This window comes from Mobula hypostoma, chromosome 5, assembly GCF_963921235.1.
Source record: "Mobula hypostoma chromosome 5, sMobHyp1.1, whole genome shotgun sequence".
NCBI classification, from domain to species: domain Eukaryota; kingdom Metazoa; phylum Chordata; class Chondrichthyes; order Myliobatiformes; family Myliobatidae; genus Mobula; species Mobula hypostoma.
This window is the reverse complement of record NC_086101.1, coordinates 27,482,656-27,499,368: the sequence shown is the minus strand read 5'-3', so window position 1 is coordinate 27,499,368 and position 16,713 is coordinate 27,482,656. Positions and strand designations below refer to the sequence as shown.

The window sequence follows — 16,713 nt, the reverse complement described above, 5'->3', positions numbered from 1 at the left end:
ATGACTAGCTTCTGCTCACTCCATGGAGATCTTCCTGCATTAATGGGTACCACATAGGCTGAATGATGGATACAGAGGACATCGTCGTTCTAATTGACTATAATAAAACTCCGTTCAAAATCAGAATGGACACGAACACCAAAGAAGGTCAGATGAAGTTGAATAAAGCGGATAGATAATTAAACATATGGGAAACAGGGAAAAGTACGATACAGACAGTGAAACTTCCTCTACATTATCACAATAAACAGTCCCAGGAAAGGGGAGTATGCATTAGAACAGAGTAAATCTCCTGCACTCACGGGGTCAGACACAGATTAAAGCTCCCTCTGTGCTCTTCCATCACACATTCCCAGAGAATAGCTACTCCTGCATTTCCCATGACACACATACAGGTACCAGTTAGACCTAGAGGAAACCTTCCTTTCACACACTTCCTGGGCATGGGTTAGATACAGGGTGAAGTTTTCTGTGCACTGTTCCATCACACACCTCCAAGACAATAAGAATATAGTAGTGATAGAGGGTGAAGCTCCCTCCACACCTGCGTTTCCAGAAACATTGGAATAAGCTATTTACTATTTACTCATAGTAATACTAATATTTCTATTACTATTTATTATTTATGGTGCAACTGTAACAAAAAACAATTTCCCTTGGGATCAATAAAGTATGACTATGACTGTGATTACTATTAAATGTGATTGATTTGGCCCAAATTAATTTGTGGTACAGACCAGCTCAGCTCAACATAACCCAGATATATCTACAAGGACACGTGCTACCTGACTGTGCGTGGGGAAGAGGGCAGGGAGATATATATGTATCTTGTAGAATAAGTCTGGGTGTAAATGTGTCTGTTGAATGTGTTACATCACTTGTTCTATGAAATGTAACAGCTCAACATGTTAATCAAATATTTAATTACTGTTTGTGCACGTAGTTTGTCATTGAATAGTTGAGTGCTTTATTTGAGAACATGCATCCCGTGTAGCAACAAGAGGGGAGCAGCAGAGGGCCCAACACTTATATCTGGCATCCTTCCATTTGAAGGTCAGTAATGAAACTGTGAAATCCATCACAACTTCTTCGTTGGCTCGAGCCCTTACATTCTTCGTGGGATGGGACCATTTCAATCCAAGATTCAGAGTTAAGAATGTACTGCATACTGGAGGGTGGGGGAGAGAAGGAGAAAACAGAGAGGGAGGAAGCACAAGGTGAGTTTTACAGCATGGAACATGATATGTGCAAAGCAAAAACAGATCCAGAAGGTGGTACACAGCCCCAGGGCACACAGGCATCCTATATGGCCAATGAAATCATTTTTAGAGTAACAGTGGAAAATATTGGGGGAGAAAAAGCCCTTCAGATCAGGTAATTTCTGTAATGATAACTCTGTGTCTCTCTTCACAGATGCTTCCTGACCTGGTGAGTAGTTCCAGTATCTTCTGGTTTTATTTCAGGTTTCCAGTATCTGCATCTTTGTTTGGATCTTCCGATCCTCTTTGGAGATTTTGACAATACGGTCCTATACACAGTAGTGATGAGATGCCTTTCTTTAGTGAAGTATGTCTGTCAAGGCTGAAGTTGACCTGGGGCACTTAGGATAATACTTCTGTTCTAGTTAAGTGCCAACCCAGCATCCGTCCATATGGCCAAGCAGTCCTCCCCCCACAACACACTCTACGGTCAGCTGGGATTCTGGGCTGCTCCTTCCAAAGTGAGGACTGGAGCCGACAAGCCTTTGACATGGAGGCAAGAGTGTGGACCATTGAAATGTAGCTGGGTTCGCACCTCAGTGATACACCCCAGCAGAGCTTGGGGTGGGGAGCAGATTTGTTTCCACGTAATGAAATCAAAGAGACTGCAGATGCTGGGAATCCGAAATAAAGACAGAAAATGTTTCATCACTGAACAGGTCAGACAGCGTCTAAGGAAAGAGAGAAATACTTCGCATTTCAGGTTAAAGGTATTGTTCTACTATCCCTCCCACACCATGTAGCCTGAGTGCCTCCTGTTTCGATTTCTGAAATACATGTCTCCCAGCAAGTGACAACGTAGAATGCTTGTATCAAACTTTCTTACTTTCGGTTCAAATCCTTCGTCTTTCCATCCTTCCCCATCAAGAGGTAGGTTTTCCCAATCTTCAGTTCAAGCCGACAGGAAAGATGCTTCAGAAAATTCCGTTGGTCTGAGGCACTGAGGAGCAAGTCGTCCACTGTTTGGGAGGGGAAGACAGATTGTGTGAGAGTCGTTCTACTGAGCTCCTTGCTGTTCAGACCATCATGGAAGAAATACTATGCCTCAGCTCCAGGTTAAATCCCAATGTTGGATGCTACCAGAATGGCGTTTTTCCACTCTCTCTGGGTTAACCAGCCACTGCAAATTGTTCCTAGTGTGTTGATGGCTGGTAGAATCTGTGTAAATCCCACACAGAACTGCACTGGATTTCAGTAGCCAGTCACTAGTGCAGTGAAGCAGTGGCTCTGCCAGCTGTGTCTCTGGCTGCCCAGTAACCTAAACCTTCACTTTCCGTGAAGTCAATACAGCACTGAAAAAGGCCCTTCAGTCTATAGTAAGCATCAGATTCCCAGCCACAGCAGCCCCATTTGACCAGCACAGTGTCTGCAGACTTGTATTCTACTCAACACTCTCGGTTATGGCTGGCCCCTTTAATTGACCTTCAAACAATAGAACTGGAGTCTCCTGCCCGAGAAACAGCCTCTCAGCTGTGAATCTTTCCTTGACCTGAGCAGATGGGTCCTTTTAAACCCATGATTCAAGGAAGTACATCATGAGATGTACTGTCTCAGGTGTCTGAGAAGATTTGACTTGTCCATGAAGATCCACTCAAACTTCTACAGTTACCCTACCGAAAGTACACTGATGGGTTGCACCTCAGCCTTGTACACCAGCTGCTCTGCTCTGGACTGACAGGACATGCAGAAAGTGGGCAAAACTGCCCTTTCCTTCTCTTCATTCTGTCCAGTCCATCTTCACAGAGCACTGCTTCAGGAAGACTACAAAGATACCTATCACCATGGCTATTCCCTGTTCTACCTTCAGCGAGAAGGTACACGAGCTTGTAATCTCAAATGAACAGTATTTTTAAAAAAAGTTTCTACCCTGCAGTTTTCAGGCTCCAGGAGCCAATGCCCTCTATCGCATTCCCTTCCCAGTGGTGCTGCCACGATCTGGAACTCTTACCTCTTCCCCTCTCAGTTATTCCATTATCATCTCAACATCTTGTTCTGCATTACTTTGGATGGCAGCCATCACTATATCTATCATCACCATACATGCTGTTTACTCTGTGAGATTCATGCAAACAAGGAACTTCAAGGGAATGGGTGAACGTGCCAATAAGCTAATCTGAATTGGATTCTGAACTCCATCTGCACTGCCACTTCCCAAATTCATCTCGTCCATTACAGAGAGATTCTCAAGATGCCTGAGCTGGTCATGTTCGGGAGGCTTCGTTTGATGTCAAGGTGTCATCAGTCCATCCTCCTGAAATGTTGCCCTGCATAATCTGAGCTCTTAAGGCCAAAGATTTAAGAGAGTGCTGAAAATGAGTGGTAACAGAAAAGGCAGAAACATGCAGCATCTAATATCAGGCACTTCTTAGACAAAAAGGACATCAGGGATAGTGGTAGTTGGGGCCAGTTGGCCAAATCATGGATGTTCTTAATGCTTCCTACTTCAATTCCATAAGACATAAGAGCAGAATTAGGCAATTCAACCCCCTGAGTCTGTCCTACCATTTGATCATGGGTGATTTATGTTCGCTCTCAACTCCATTCTCCTGCTTTTGTAACTTTTGACACCCTTGCTAACCAAGAACTTTTCAACTTCCGCTTTAAAAATGTTTAATGACTTAGCCTCCACAGCCATCTGTGGCAATGAACTGTACAGATTTACCACCCTCCAGCTAAAGAATTTCTGGGTGTTTTTCAATTCTGAGAATGTGCGCTCGGGTCCGTGACTTGCTCACTATGGGGAAACATCCTCTCCATTTCCGCTCTGTCTATGCCTTTCAGTATTCAGTAGGTTCCAATGAGATCCTCCCTCCCATTCGAGTACAGCAAGTACAGGCCCAGAGACACCAAATGCTCCTCATATGTTAACCCTTTCATTCCCCAGATTATCCGTGTACACTTCCTCTGCAGCCTCTCCAAATCCAGGACACCTTTCCTTTCATACGGGGCCCAGTTTAGTTCCCGGCTTTAGTCCCCCAGATTCCTATTTCTCTAATATCCAATAAACCCTTTTGGATGCACCAAACAAATTCTGTCCCATCTAATCCTTTTGTACCAAGGAAGTCCCAGTCAATAATAGGGAAGTTAGAATCACCAACTACAACACCCTGATGGTTTTGTGTCTCTCCATAATCTCACTACATACCTGTTCCTCTCTCTCCTACTGGCTACTGGGAGGACATCACAGTGATTGTCTCTTTCCTGGTTTTGAGCTCTACCCATTACTCCCTCAGTGGATAAGCCTTCCAGTTTGCCCTCTCCGACCGCAGCTCCCAGATTATTAGTGATGTAGTTCCCCCACCTCTGGTACTTCCCTCTTTACCACGTTACAATCAGTGAACCCCTGGAACGTTCAGCTTTCCGTCCGTGCATCTGGCATCTGAAGAAGATGACAGAGCTTTTCATCAAAATGTCAGTTATAATCGATACCTGCAACCGGCTGGAGGCCCAAGAAGAGATTTTTCATTGTTTGCACCATGATTTCCCCCAGCCCCAGAGGAACAACCTTTTGTCCAGTTGTGTACATGTCTGCACTCGGATGATGATAAACTTGATCTTGAATTTGAATTTAAACATTAACTTACACAGTTTGATGACGCTGGAGACTGTGACTGTATAGACTTTGAAGGATCCTATCGTGGTTTCAGCTGACACATTGACTATGTAGGCTAGAAGAAGATGACAGAAAGGCAATCATTATAAAGTGAATACTAAACTTTTCGAGTTTTCTTCATGTGAGGCTTATGAATATATGTAATATATGTCTTTGTTTTATTGTTGTGTTTCATTTTGTTAATGGTGAAATTATTAGCCCGCTGGTGAAACACTCAAATAACGGTAAAAAATTGGGGCGTCACAGAGTTGCAGCTGGTAAATACGCTGCTTCACGGCTCCAGTAACCGGGGTTCGATCTTGACCTCATGTGTTGTCTATGAGGAGTCTGCGAACTATCCCAGTGACTCTGGGATTTTTCTGTGTGCTCTTTATCCTTCCCAGCTCTATAGATTGGCAGGTTACACCTTGTGTGAGGCTGAAGGGTAAAATATGGGGGCCGGGGAGTTGACGGGAAGGTAGACAGAATAAAATGGGTGAAGAAGGAATCTCCAGGAACAAGTGAGAGTTTATAAAATGGTGAACCCAAGTGCCTAACTTCCTGGAAAAGGGGATCAATGATTATAGGAGATTGAGTCAAAGTAGCATAGGTAGCTTGAAGGTTACTTTAGTGCAAAAATCAGAGTGGAGAAGTGCTCAGAGTGCAAGTCGGAATTAACTAGAACAAATATACTCAGAGTGGAGTTAGAATGTAACCAGAAATGCAAGGTCACGGGGGATAAAAGGATATAATTTAGACAGAGGGATAAGTCCGCAAATTCCTCTCTGCATTCAGATCGGCCAGGGAAGAGTCCTTAGTGACAGGAAGGCTGGGGGTACTGTTGCACATGTATCTTTAAATAATGATCACAATCCAAAGGGGAAAAACAGGAACCTGATAGTATATTCCGAAACAGAAAGATCTGCAGGTGACTATTGTAATGCGTCTGCCGTAAAGTGCAGGCAATTTCTGGGGTAGTGAGGCATTTCTGTGCTCCCACTGGAAGGGCTTCCTGGTGCTCACAGTAAGATCAGTCAGAATGAACTCACTTGTTCCACAACACCAGTCCTGTGGTCTGGGCCCTGAGGGCCACTGGGCCCCACATGAGAGCCAGACCTCGAAAACGGGCAGACACGTACAATCCCTGCTGCAGTGAGGAGAGTGCAGTCGGAAGGCGGATAGCAGGCATGGGCTCGATGGGCTGAAAGGACGTTCACAGTCCTGCATATAGCTTCAGTTTGTACGTGCGAGGTGTCAGGATAACCTCCCATGAGTTATTCCCTTGCACTACAGTCAAAGGCCATCAGGCACTGCGTGTCCCAGGAGGGTGATGCCACATTGTTCCCTGGCCAGTCGATTAGCTGCCCTGTTGCTTGCTAGCTGACTGGATGAACTGCAAAGGAATTAATAATTTTGGTCCACAGTATTTTTATTTTGGGTATCATGGCTTTCAGTGTGGATCACCTGATCAGGTAAGATGCATCTACCAATCTGTATTTAAGGACACTTTAACATATTTCAATATTCCTTTCTCACTCTGTTCTTCATGGGGATAATCTAGAAATTAACACACAGATTCAGTCTGCAAGCTTCTCTGAGCATCCTTCGAATGAACTGGAAGGATAACTTATCAATGTCAGCGTCCTCACCCAGGCTCATATCCCCAGCGTTGAGGTCCTAAGTACATCCAGTCAACACTGCTGGGCCAGTTCCCCCATGCCTTGTACCCAGTCTCCTGAAACACACACTCTATTCCAAACTCCGTAATGGGAAGAGATCTCCAGGAGGATGGAGAAAAAGAAACGAGGATGGGCTCAGAGAAAGAATGCAACATTCCCCGCTGGTTCCTGGAATTCTATGGCCCACAAACTCTCAGTGTGGAGAAGGAGCATTAAGAATGGGGTCACACTGTGTATCGGTGGTACCTGTGTGAATGAGAGAGCAGTATACTGACTGATTGCTTTACGGATTGGTACAGCAATCCCAACACAGAGGACAGTAAGAGACTACAGAGAGTGGACACAGCCCTGCCAATCTCAGGCACAGCCTTCGCCACCACTGACAGCATCAACAGGAAACACTGCCCCAAGTAGGTGGGTTCTATTGACAAGGATCCCTACAACCCGGTCATGCCCTCTTCTTGCTGCTGTAATCAGGCAGGGGGTATAAAAGTCTGAAGTCCTACATCACCCAGGTTCAGCAGCATCTAGTCTGCGGCAAACATCAAGTTCCTGAACTGACCTACACAACTTTAGCTCAGGAACAGAACACTACGAACCACCTCTTACGCCAACAATGGGTGGGTGTGTGTGTGTGTGTGTGTTTGTAGGAGTGATGTTCATGCAAGCTAGGTTTTCACTGTACATTACCTCACCATACCTCAACTGGAGTTTGTTACATCGTACATCATAGCAACCTCAAGTTGGTCAAACATCACCTTAACAAAGAGCCACATGCAGACTCCCTCTGGGGAGTGATCTGTAGTTCCCGCTCTGGCTCCCTCTGCCACCTTAGAACCCAGAACAGGAGAGGAACCAACATCCTTTATGCCGCGAGCTGCAGGATCTGAAAACCCCGAACTTTGCCAGGAAACACCAGGAATGACTTCAGCTGTCCAACCTGCTGGGTAAGTGCCCTGCCTCCAGTCCCAGCGTTCTCCGTGTGAGGAGTCAGTGGTTCTTACCGTAGTCGACGATCGGGCTGTAGCAGGCAAATTCCTTTCGGTAGCTGCGTTTCATATCCTTGCTAAAGGTGTTCTTTGCTCGAGGACACTTCCCTGTAGAAGAACAAAGGTCAGTAGAAGGCAAGGTGTCGTGGGTAGGACCGAAGGTCTCTCCAGTGAATGACTTCCTTATGGAACAGGCGTGGGCAGAAACAGGGCAAGTCTGCCCTTAGGGATCTTCCCAGTCTCGATGTGGAGAAGATGTTTCCCCTTGAGGAACACCCAAATGGAAAAGGGATAAGGTGAAATTTCTTTCCTGTCCTGAAACACACCATACAACGATCTCTGACACAGGAGGTAACCATCAGGTAGTCAGAGCCTGCTCCTGGGAATCTCTGAAGGCAAGCAACATTCCCCCTCACTCCAGGCAATCCCGGGCCTATGACCACTCAGTGTGGAGAAGGGACAGTCAGACTGGGTTTGAGGGGGTTGTAAGTGTCTGGAACTTTCTCTTAAAGAGGGGTGGAAACCAGTGTGAGTTGCTTTAGGTCTATACATTCTTCATGAGCAAACAAAAGTCACCGAAGGGCAGGGTAACCGAGTCGGAGAAAAGTGCAGCTTGGAAACAGGGCCTTCCACCCAACTCATCCCTGCCAAACACGGTGCCTAACTAAGCTAGACCATTTGCCTGTATTTGGTTGTAATCCTCCCAACCTCTCCAGGTACTCCTTAAATGTTATTGTCTCTCTTCCATACCCCCACCAACTCCCGTGTGAAGAAGTTGCCCTTCAGCTCCCTTTCAAATCCCGGAGGGGCAAGAGGAGCTGAAGTCACGGCCAGGTCTCACTGAACAGCAGATTGGACTCATTCTCGCTCCAGCTCCCGATCCGTTCGGGCGTATTTCACCAATGTGAAATTGGGCCGTTACTGACCGAGTCATCAAAACGAACCATCTGACTTGTCCAAACACAATAGCAGTGGGTGGGACTGGTGTACCTGATGAAGCAAAGCCCCCAAGATCTCGAGTATAATGTGCTTACTTAAACTGTCAGATAATAGTACTGCAGCTAATGAGGCCACTTGACCCCCTGTTGCCAACAGTTTGATAGGACAATCCCATGAGCCTCAGTCCTTTGCTCTCTCAACACTGTCCTACAGTCCTAAACACCTGCTTCCCACTTGGACATCTCAATCTGCATCCCCTTCAATCCTTCATCACTGGGTAAAGTTTGTTCTCTCAGACTACGCACTTTCTCGCCTCCATCAAACCCTCACCACCTTCAATCTCTCCACAAATGCAGGAGCAGAACGTCCACATCTGAAAGGCACAGGTGGGTAGCGGAGGAAGTGTTGTGCCCTACCTGGAGGCAGCTTACCTTCAGCGCATTCACAAACATCATTCTGGCAGAGTTTTGACACCACTGCACTTTGTTCAGGAGCGTTGTAAAATACAGTGCACTTGGAACCTAAAACCCAAACGTCAGACAGTCAGAAAAGCATGAAACAATGTACTTCATTATTGTGAATACAGGCCCACTCACACATACACATCCATTCAAATGCACTCGTACTCAAACACACAGGCACACACTCTGAGAATGAGAAATGCAGACACAAACTCTGAGAATGAGAAATACAGACACAAACTCTGAGAATGAGAATTGCACACAGACACACACTCTGAGAACGAGAAATGCAAACTGACACACACTCTGAGAATGAGAAATGCACACAGACATGCACTCTGAGAATGAGAAATGCAAACTGACACACACTCTGAGAATGAGAACTACACACAGACACACACTCTGAGAATGAGAACTACACACAGACATGCACTCTGAGAATGAGAAATGCACTCAGATGCAAACTCATAACAGAGTCATGTACATGATCATTCTCACACCTAGACACATGTATATACACACACTCATAAACACATGCACACATACTCATACACACAAACATGCATACCCATGAATAAGTACACACACCACATAAATCTACGTAATCCCACACATGCACCTACATACACACATAAAATCACACTCATGTGTGGTTACACACGTTTATGTTCACATTCACATCCTACGCACACACAAACACAAATGTACACAAACTGCTATCAAAGTATAACAATCTGGTGGAAGAGTTCAGTGGGTCAAGCGGCATCTGTGGGGAGGAGAAGGAATCGTTAATGCATCTGGTCTAAAGCCTGCATCTGCTGTCTCCTGTGCCTCCATTAGTGCCAATATACTGTGCAGGGGTTCTCATGAAGATCATTGGCCTGAGGTGTTGACTCTGACTTTATCTCAGTTTTGCAGCATTCACACATATCTGCTTTCTAACAAAATATTGGGATGGGCCACTTGGAATATCCATGCACTGGATGAACACATTCCTGACCAGTCAGCTTTCGGGTAATTATTCTCTTAGATGCTTTGGATACAGAGAACAGTCCCAGTAACTGATGCATCAGTTAAGTTGCTCGTATCTCATGCACAAGGATTCCAGAGATGAGAAGGTAGTTCTTCAGGAGATGCTGAACAATCCATATTCTTCAGGGTCTAGAAGGATGTGGTATGATCTTATTGAAACTTATAGTTCCAAAGGGTGACAAGATGGATGTTTGGTTGTTTCTATCCGTGGGAGAGTATCAAACGAAGGGTCATAGTTACAAGATCATGGGGAGACAGTTAAAACTGAGGTGCATAGAAAATTACTCTCTCTCTCTCAGGAGATGGCGAATCTCTGCCTTGGATGGTGGTGGACCTACAGAAGTATCGAAAGCAGAGTTAGATGGAGTTTTAGAAAGATTGGGGGATTGATTGCTCGGGGAATCTAGCGCAAGAGTGGAGTTAAGGGTTTGCAGCAGATCAGCCATGAATGTGGGGGAGCAGGCTTGAGGGGCCAAGCAGCCATCTCCTATTTTCTTCTGTACTTTGTGGCTCAGTGCCACCATCTGTACTTTTAAAAACACAATGGGTAAAAGCAGGCAAGCCCCTCCTGGTCCAAGACCACAAGTGCTTCGGTATCAGCTCCCATTGATCACCAGGGAGCAATTGACATCTGACCCCCATCGGCCTGTGCATCTCATCATCTGTCCAGTAGGCTGCCAGCCAGATGGAGTGATTCACTTTCATCGTGGTGAGACCTTACCTTCGTACTAAACAAATGTACTCACTTGGATTGTAATAGTCATAAAGTACTGCGCTTGCTGGCTGGATCAATCCAATTGGAACTATCTGCTTTGCGCCAAAGGCCACACATTCCTTGTCTTTAGTGACCTGCAGAAGGAACGTCAAAATTGCTTCAGAGACTGGCTGAACACCTGCTCTCAGAACAGACTTTCTGTGGATACAGGGAGAGAAGGCGGCTATTTAGCCCATCGGACTCATCCTATCATGCCTTTGCCTCTTATTCGACTACTTACTGCTCACCCAGTGAAATAAGCGGAGGATATGTGGGTCGTTTTTGAGGTGAACCCACTGTCCTCCAAACACTTTCACCTATCAACAATAGCAATGACTCCCACTGAACCCAGGATGCACTCCAGGTGGCAAAGGACTTTCCCCCACATTTCTACCTTTCTGAGTAATGATCATTTTTGCAGGAGACAGCTTGAGACAGTGGCATGTTAATGTAAGTTCTGATTTAATTTTGATATAGTAGATTGCCTGTGCCAGTTCCTTCTGTCCCTGGTGATACATCAGTCTTTCCAAACATGAGCCTGGCTATGAATCTTGGATGAATTCTTGATCACCCAGTCTATCTCGCCATGGCCCGTGGCTCTTTGTTTGTCCACCTGTACTGCATTTGGTCTGTAGCTGCTGCACTGCTTTCTCCTTACTACTTCAATATATTACGGTCTGACTGGACGGCGCGTAATCAGAAATTTCCCACTGTATGTTAGTAGGTGTGACCAATTTCCAGTCTTGCACTAATACAATTATTTGTGTTGTGACACAAGTTAAGTTCAGTACTGACGTGTGATGCTGATTAAATCTCCCTATATTCCAATGATTAAGTTCATTAAATATTATTATTAAGACAACAACTGAATACATCTCCCTGCAGATAAAAATTATCTCAGTTGGTTTGACTTAAACTATATGCAATAGATTTCGTTCTGCCATTCACAATATCTCCCAACTTCATCTTCCATATATAACATGACAAACACAATTGTGATTGCAGAATGATTCATAATTGCCTTAACATGGTGTGTCCATCATTACTTTGCTGATACATAGCATTGCCATAGTCTCCCCTGCACACTAGTCTCACTCAGTGACCTTGGGAAGCAACCCCAAACCATTCTGCAGTTGGGTCTGTTCTTGCCGTCTGTAGGCAACTGAAGGAACTTCCTCTTTCTCCACGCAGGTGGAATTTCCCAGGACTCCAGTGTATGTGACTTGGAGATCCCACAAGGAACGTTGACTTTCCAAAGGTTCTAGAAGACTGCCCGGAACAGAGAGGGGTAAACCCATAAAATACTATATAACAAATGAAAGACGAATACACACACGCACACACACTACAGACTGTTATTACCGATTGCAGGTAAAGCAGTACTCTGCCATCTTTGAACTCATAATGATCAATGTATCGATCCACAAGCTTTGATAGCTGAAAAATAAAAATATTCCTCGTATTAATAGCGTACTCCGATCCGCTCATTGCAGACAAATAAGTGTTTCTTTACAATGTAGTTGAATACAGTGATCAGTGGCCTGCTGAATCTTTACCGACAGGCCCCCTTCACGTCAACCCAACCTTCCTAGTATCCTCTTTGACAGATTTCTGAATTACATACTGGAAATGCTGAAGTATTCAGCAGATTGGGCAGCATCTATAGAGAAACTGACAATGTTTCCAATAGGAGCGACTCCCACCAACGTTGCCAACCCTACAGTGTTTCCACCATTTTGTTCATCAACTCCTAAAAGACTTAATTGGTAGTAACAGAAACATTAACTCTGTTCCTCGCTCCACAGATGCTGCATGGACTACTGAGTGTTTCCAACATTTTCCGGTTTTATATCCTTTACTCCTTTATCCTAAGTGTTTTTTAATGCATCTGGACCAGTTGAAAATGGCTTAATTCCTATCCTGAAGAATGCCAGTGCATCAGATAGTTTTTGCATTCAGTAGTTTCATAGTTATCATCTCTGACTCCTGCCTCTTAATTATAGGATTATTTCATTAACGGAGTTCAAGTTCATTGCCTCTGATTGTTAATCTAGACCTCTGGGTTACTGGTTTAGTATCCGAGCCACAGTACTCACGGTTCCTCCAAAGAGTTCAAAGAACCAGAATCAGTCAATTGATCCTGAGAGTTGCATCAGTCACAGGTTGGGAGGCAGGTGATATCAGACCTTCCTGACCTCTGAACTCAGCTGGAAGGCCAAAAAAATCCGGGGATCTGATCAAGTATTGGAAGCTCCATGGAACCACCCCATTCCTGACCACAGGAGTCCTTCAGTGGAGTAGCTAATGGGTGATAAATGGAAGCTAGCCAACAACATCAGCAGCCCTTTGGATCAATATCACTAAACACTGGGAATAGGATGGGTTAGAGAGCCAGTGTCTGTTTCTCAATGTAGTATTGCCTAGAAACTACAGCGCATAGTTATAATGTGACAGGGAAAAGGTTTAAAAATGATGTGAAGGGTTATCATTTTCACATAGAGAATAGTTGGTTCCTGGAAAGAGCTGCCAGAGGAGGTGATGATGGAAGGAACAGTAACAATATTCAAGAAATGTCTGGATAGGTACTTGAATGGCAAAGCAGAGTGGTATCAAATTAATGCAAGCAAGCTGGATTAATATAGATGGATGAGGATCAGTCTGATGGACTGAAAGCTCAGCTCCAGTCCTGTACAACTCGATGACTATATGCATCTGAGCCCTTCCAGCCCCTCCACTGTTCAACATGTTCACTCTGGCAACCTCTTTCCACTTCCTCTCCAGACCCTTTTGATTATTTAGGGAAGCAGACCCAAGAATGACAAGTAAATTTCAGTGCAGTTTGAGGTGATGAAGCTTGGAAAGTCAAACCAGTGAAGATATACATATACTATGAATGGTAGGGGACTGAGGAGTAGAATGAAGCAGAGAAACTCAGGGGTAGAAGTTTGCAGTTTGTTGAAAGCTGCATCACAGGTAACCGGGGAGGGTGGGGGGCGGGGGGGGAGTTAGAAAAGGGCATTTAGCATGCCAGTCTTCATCAGTCAATACATTGACGGTTGGAGTTGTGACATGGTGTTCCAGCTGTTAAAAACAAAACTGGTGATGCAATATTGGAGTACTGTATTTTCCCAGTTTTGATCACCCTGTTACAGGCAAATGCGGCTAAGTTGGAATGAGTGCAGAAAAAGATTTACGAAGCACTGGTGGATCTTTGCTGCAGAAAGTAGCGACAGGATCTAGACCCTCCTGGTGGGAGAATGGGGTTGTACAATGATGGGACATTCCTGGTGGAGATCAAACAGTTTGGGGTGGGGGGGGGGAGGACAGTGAAACAGGTCATCAAATATATACGGTATATAATTGGAAAAGGAAAGTAGTTGGAACTGAGTCCCCGGCCAGAGCTTATTGAAAGGAGAAGCAGGCCCAGATGGACATTTCCTGCTCCTATTTCATATGTCCTTATGTCTTTATGTTCTGAAGAATGCTAGGTATCCCAGATGTAGGTGAGAAAGGTCTGGGCAAGGGAAAACAATAGAAATACAGACAGATTGCATTGCTCCAAAGAGATGGAATTGGCTCCAGACTGTCGTCGATTACACACAATTCTGATCAGACCCTAGTGGAGGAAGAAATCCTGACCTTTTCCAGATCACTCCCATCTGGCTCAAATCCACTAAGCAAGGAGATGTCCACGATTGCCATTCCTGAGGGTTCCTCCCCAGAGGCTCCTTCAGCCACGTGCCTTTGGGAAACAGACAAATCAATTCTAAATTAGTTCCTGCCATTGGTACCTGAGCCAGAGTAAAATCAGTTACTATAGACACAAAGAGATAGTGAATGCAAAGCTGAACAACCGCAAGCAGACAACCCACAAACCTTGCTCAATGCAATGGCAGAACACTTCTTAGAGGAACACAAGAGATTCTGCAGATGCGGGAAATCTTGAGCAACACACAGAAAAAATGCTGGAAGAACTCAGCAGATTAGGCAGGGAAATGAACAGTTGACATCTTGGGCCAAGAAATGAAACATCAACTGTATATTTCCCTACGTTGATGCTGCCTGGCTCTCGAAACTTCCTCCAGCATATGTGTGTGTGTGTGTGTGTGTGTGTGTGTGTGTGTGTGTGTGTGTGTGTGGGGCTTAGGCGGCTTTCTCAGATCTTTGCGCAATATCGTTTAAGTTAAGGTGCGAAGCAATTAATTATGGGAGTTTCTAACCAGGTCAATTAATCTTTACAGATTGGAAGGTACTGTACTGCAGATGAAGGTTTGTGTACAGCAGAAAAGCAGGATGAAACAAAATCTGGAACATTGATATCTGATTTTTAAAGCAATGACGTTTAGTAAACCTCCAATGGTTCAGAAATCGCAATGACAAAGCATCTGGGTTGGTGGGTGATGTTTCCTACATGCCCTTTAAACTTACTGGAGACCTCTTTCCTTTTCTCTCTCTTTAAACACACGGGAAGGAGTGGTGGGGGGGACCAATTTAAATTCACAGAGAAGGCACAGCAGCAGCTAAACTTTGTGAGGAGTTTGGAAGATTTGGTATGTCACCACCAAAGACTGTAACAGGTGTACTGTGGGAAACATTCTGCATCACTGTCTGGTGCGGAAACCCCACTGAAAAGTATTGCAGGAGGAAGAAGAGGGTTGTTGTCTCAACCAGCTCCATCATGAGAACAATGCGCCCCACAATCACAGACATTATGAAACGATTGTGCCTCAACAAGTCCATCATCATCCGGGCCATGCCCTCTTCTCATTATTAACAGGAGCCTGAAGACCCACAATCAATGTTTTAGGAACAGCTTCTTTCCCTCTGCCACCACAGCAGCCCATGAACCCTGAGCACTATCTGGCTATTCTTCTTTTGCACTAGTTTTTATTGCAACTTATAATATTTTTATTATGTATTGCAATGTACTGCTGCCACAAAACAACAAATTTTACATGTGTTGATAATAATAAACCTGATTCTGGTTCTAATTCGGATTCTGATCTTCAGATTCACTGGGACCCCGTAACTGACATAGTATCAATCAAATAAAATACTCCGCAAACACGAGGAAGTCTGCAGATGCTGGAAATTCAGGCAACACAAACAAAATGCTGGTGGAACGCAGCAGGCCAGGCAGCATCTCTTGGAAGAGGTACAGTCGACGTTTCGGGCCGAGGCCCTTCGTGTGACATCTGAAAAAGTGAGCTGAAGGTGTTCTGGTAGTAACATCTGACAGTCCAACAAAAATAGCTGGCACCACTATCCCAAGACTGTTAGATCATTGGAGAGTAATGGAGAATTTATTCATTGGGACATTATCATTACTAATGAGTCCAGTATTTGTGTCACCTGAGAAATCCCTTAAATGTATTACCTGCTGAAATGCACATGGGTGTGTGTGGCTCAGGGATCCAGAGTCACCTGTGAGAATGTCAGTGTAAGGATGGGGGAAAAGGGATGACGCACAGCTTTTCTAACCACTGTAACTGATGGATCCTACTGATTTAATAAGCTGAACCCGTACCTCTGACTCAGCCTCCAAAACCATCCAGTGTCGCATTGCCTCACTTTGTGAACTTCTCCAAAACCTACTAATTTACCAAATAAACTGAAGTTAATGCGTAGTGATTGAAAGTTAGCGTAAAGCCTGGCATTTCTCACCCTCTCCTACTGACTGGCCAAGGAGTTGGCTGGAAAAGATCAGCTCCCAAAGGCTGGAGTGGTACATACACCAGCAGAGCTCCTGCCTGATACAACGTACAATAATTGCAATGTGACATGTGGGGATCTCTGACGATGAACGTTGCCTGCCTGGGAGAACGCCAGATGAAGATACTGCCAGTGAGGGATGTGCCTGTGACACACTGGGCTGAGTCCACAGATCTCTGCTGCTTCTTACGTTACTGGGATTTTGAACTGGTGTAGCTGAGCGTGATGGAGCGGTCAGGACATCGAATAGCCGTGGGTTCTGTGTTGCGGTTGTGCAAGTGCGCAGCAGGCTAACA

At 44.9% G+C, this 16,713-nt stretch overlaps 1 protein-coding gene across 1 annotated transcript in view; it reads right to left on the bottom strand.

The window, feature by feature from the left end:
* Positions 1–623: 623 nt before the first annotated feature.
* The window catches only part of LOC134346709 (complement C4-like), a 130,318-nt gene continuing 114,228 nt past the window's right edge, over positions 624–16,713 (bottom strand). Inside the window, exons 34-41 of the mRNA XM_063048264.1 lie at positions 14,345–14,447; positions 12,068–12,142; positions 10,698–10,800; positions 8,890–8,979; positions 7,535–7,627; positions 4,844–4,927; positions 2,086–2,218; positions 624–1,168 (exon numbers count right to left, since the gene is read on the bottom strand). Coding sequence (XP_062904334.1) covers positions 1,027–1,168; positions 2,086–2,218; positions 4,844–4,927; positions 7,535–7,627; positions 8,890–8,979; positions 10,698–10,800; positions 12,068–12,142; positions 14,345–14,447 — 823 coding nt within the window. The 3' untranslated portion in view covers positions 624–1,026. The remainder of the gene's footprint in view (positions 1,169–2,085; positions 2,219–4,843; positions 4,928–7,534; positions 7,628–8,889; positions 8,980–10,697; positions 10,801–12,067; positions 12,143–14,344; positions 14,448–16,713) is intronic.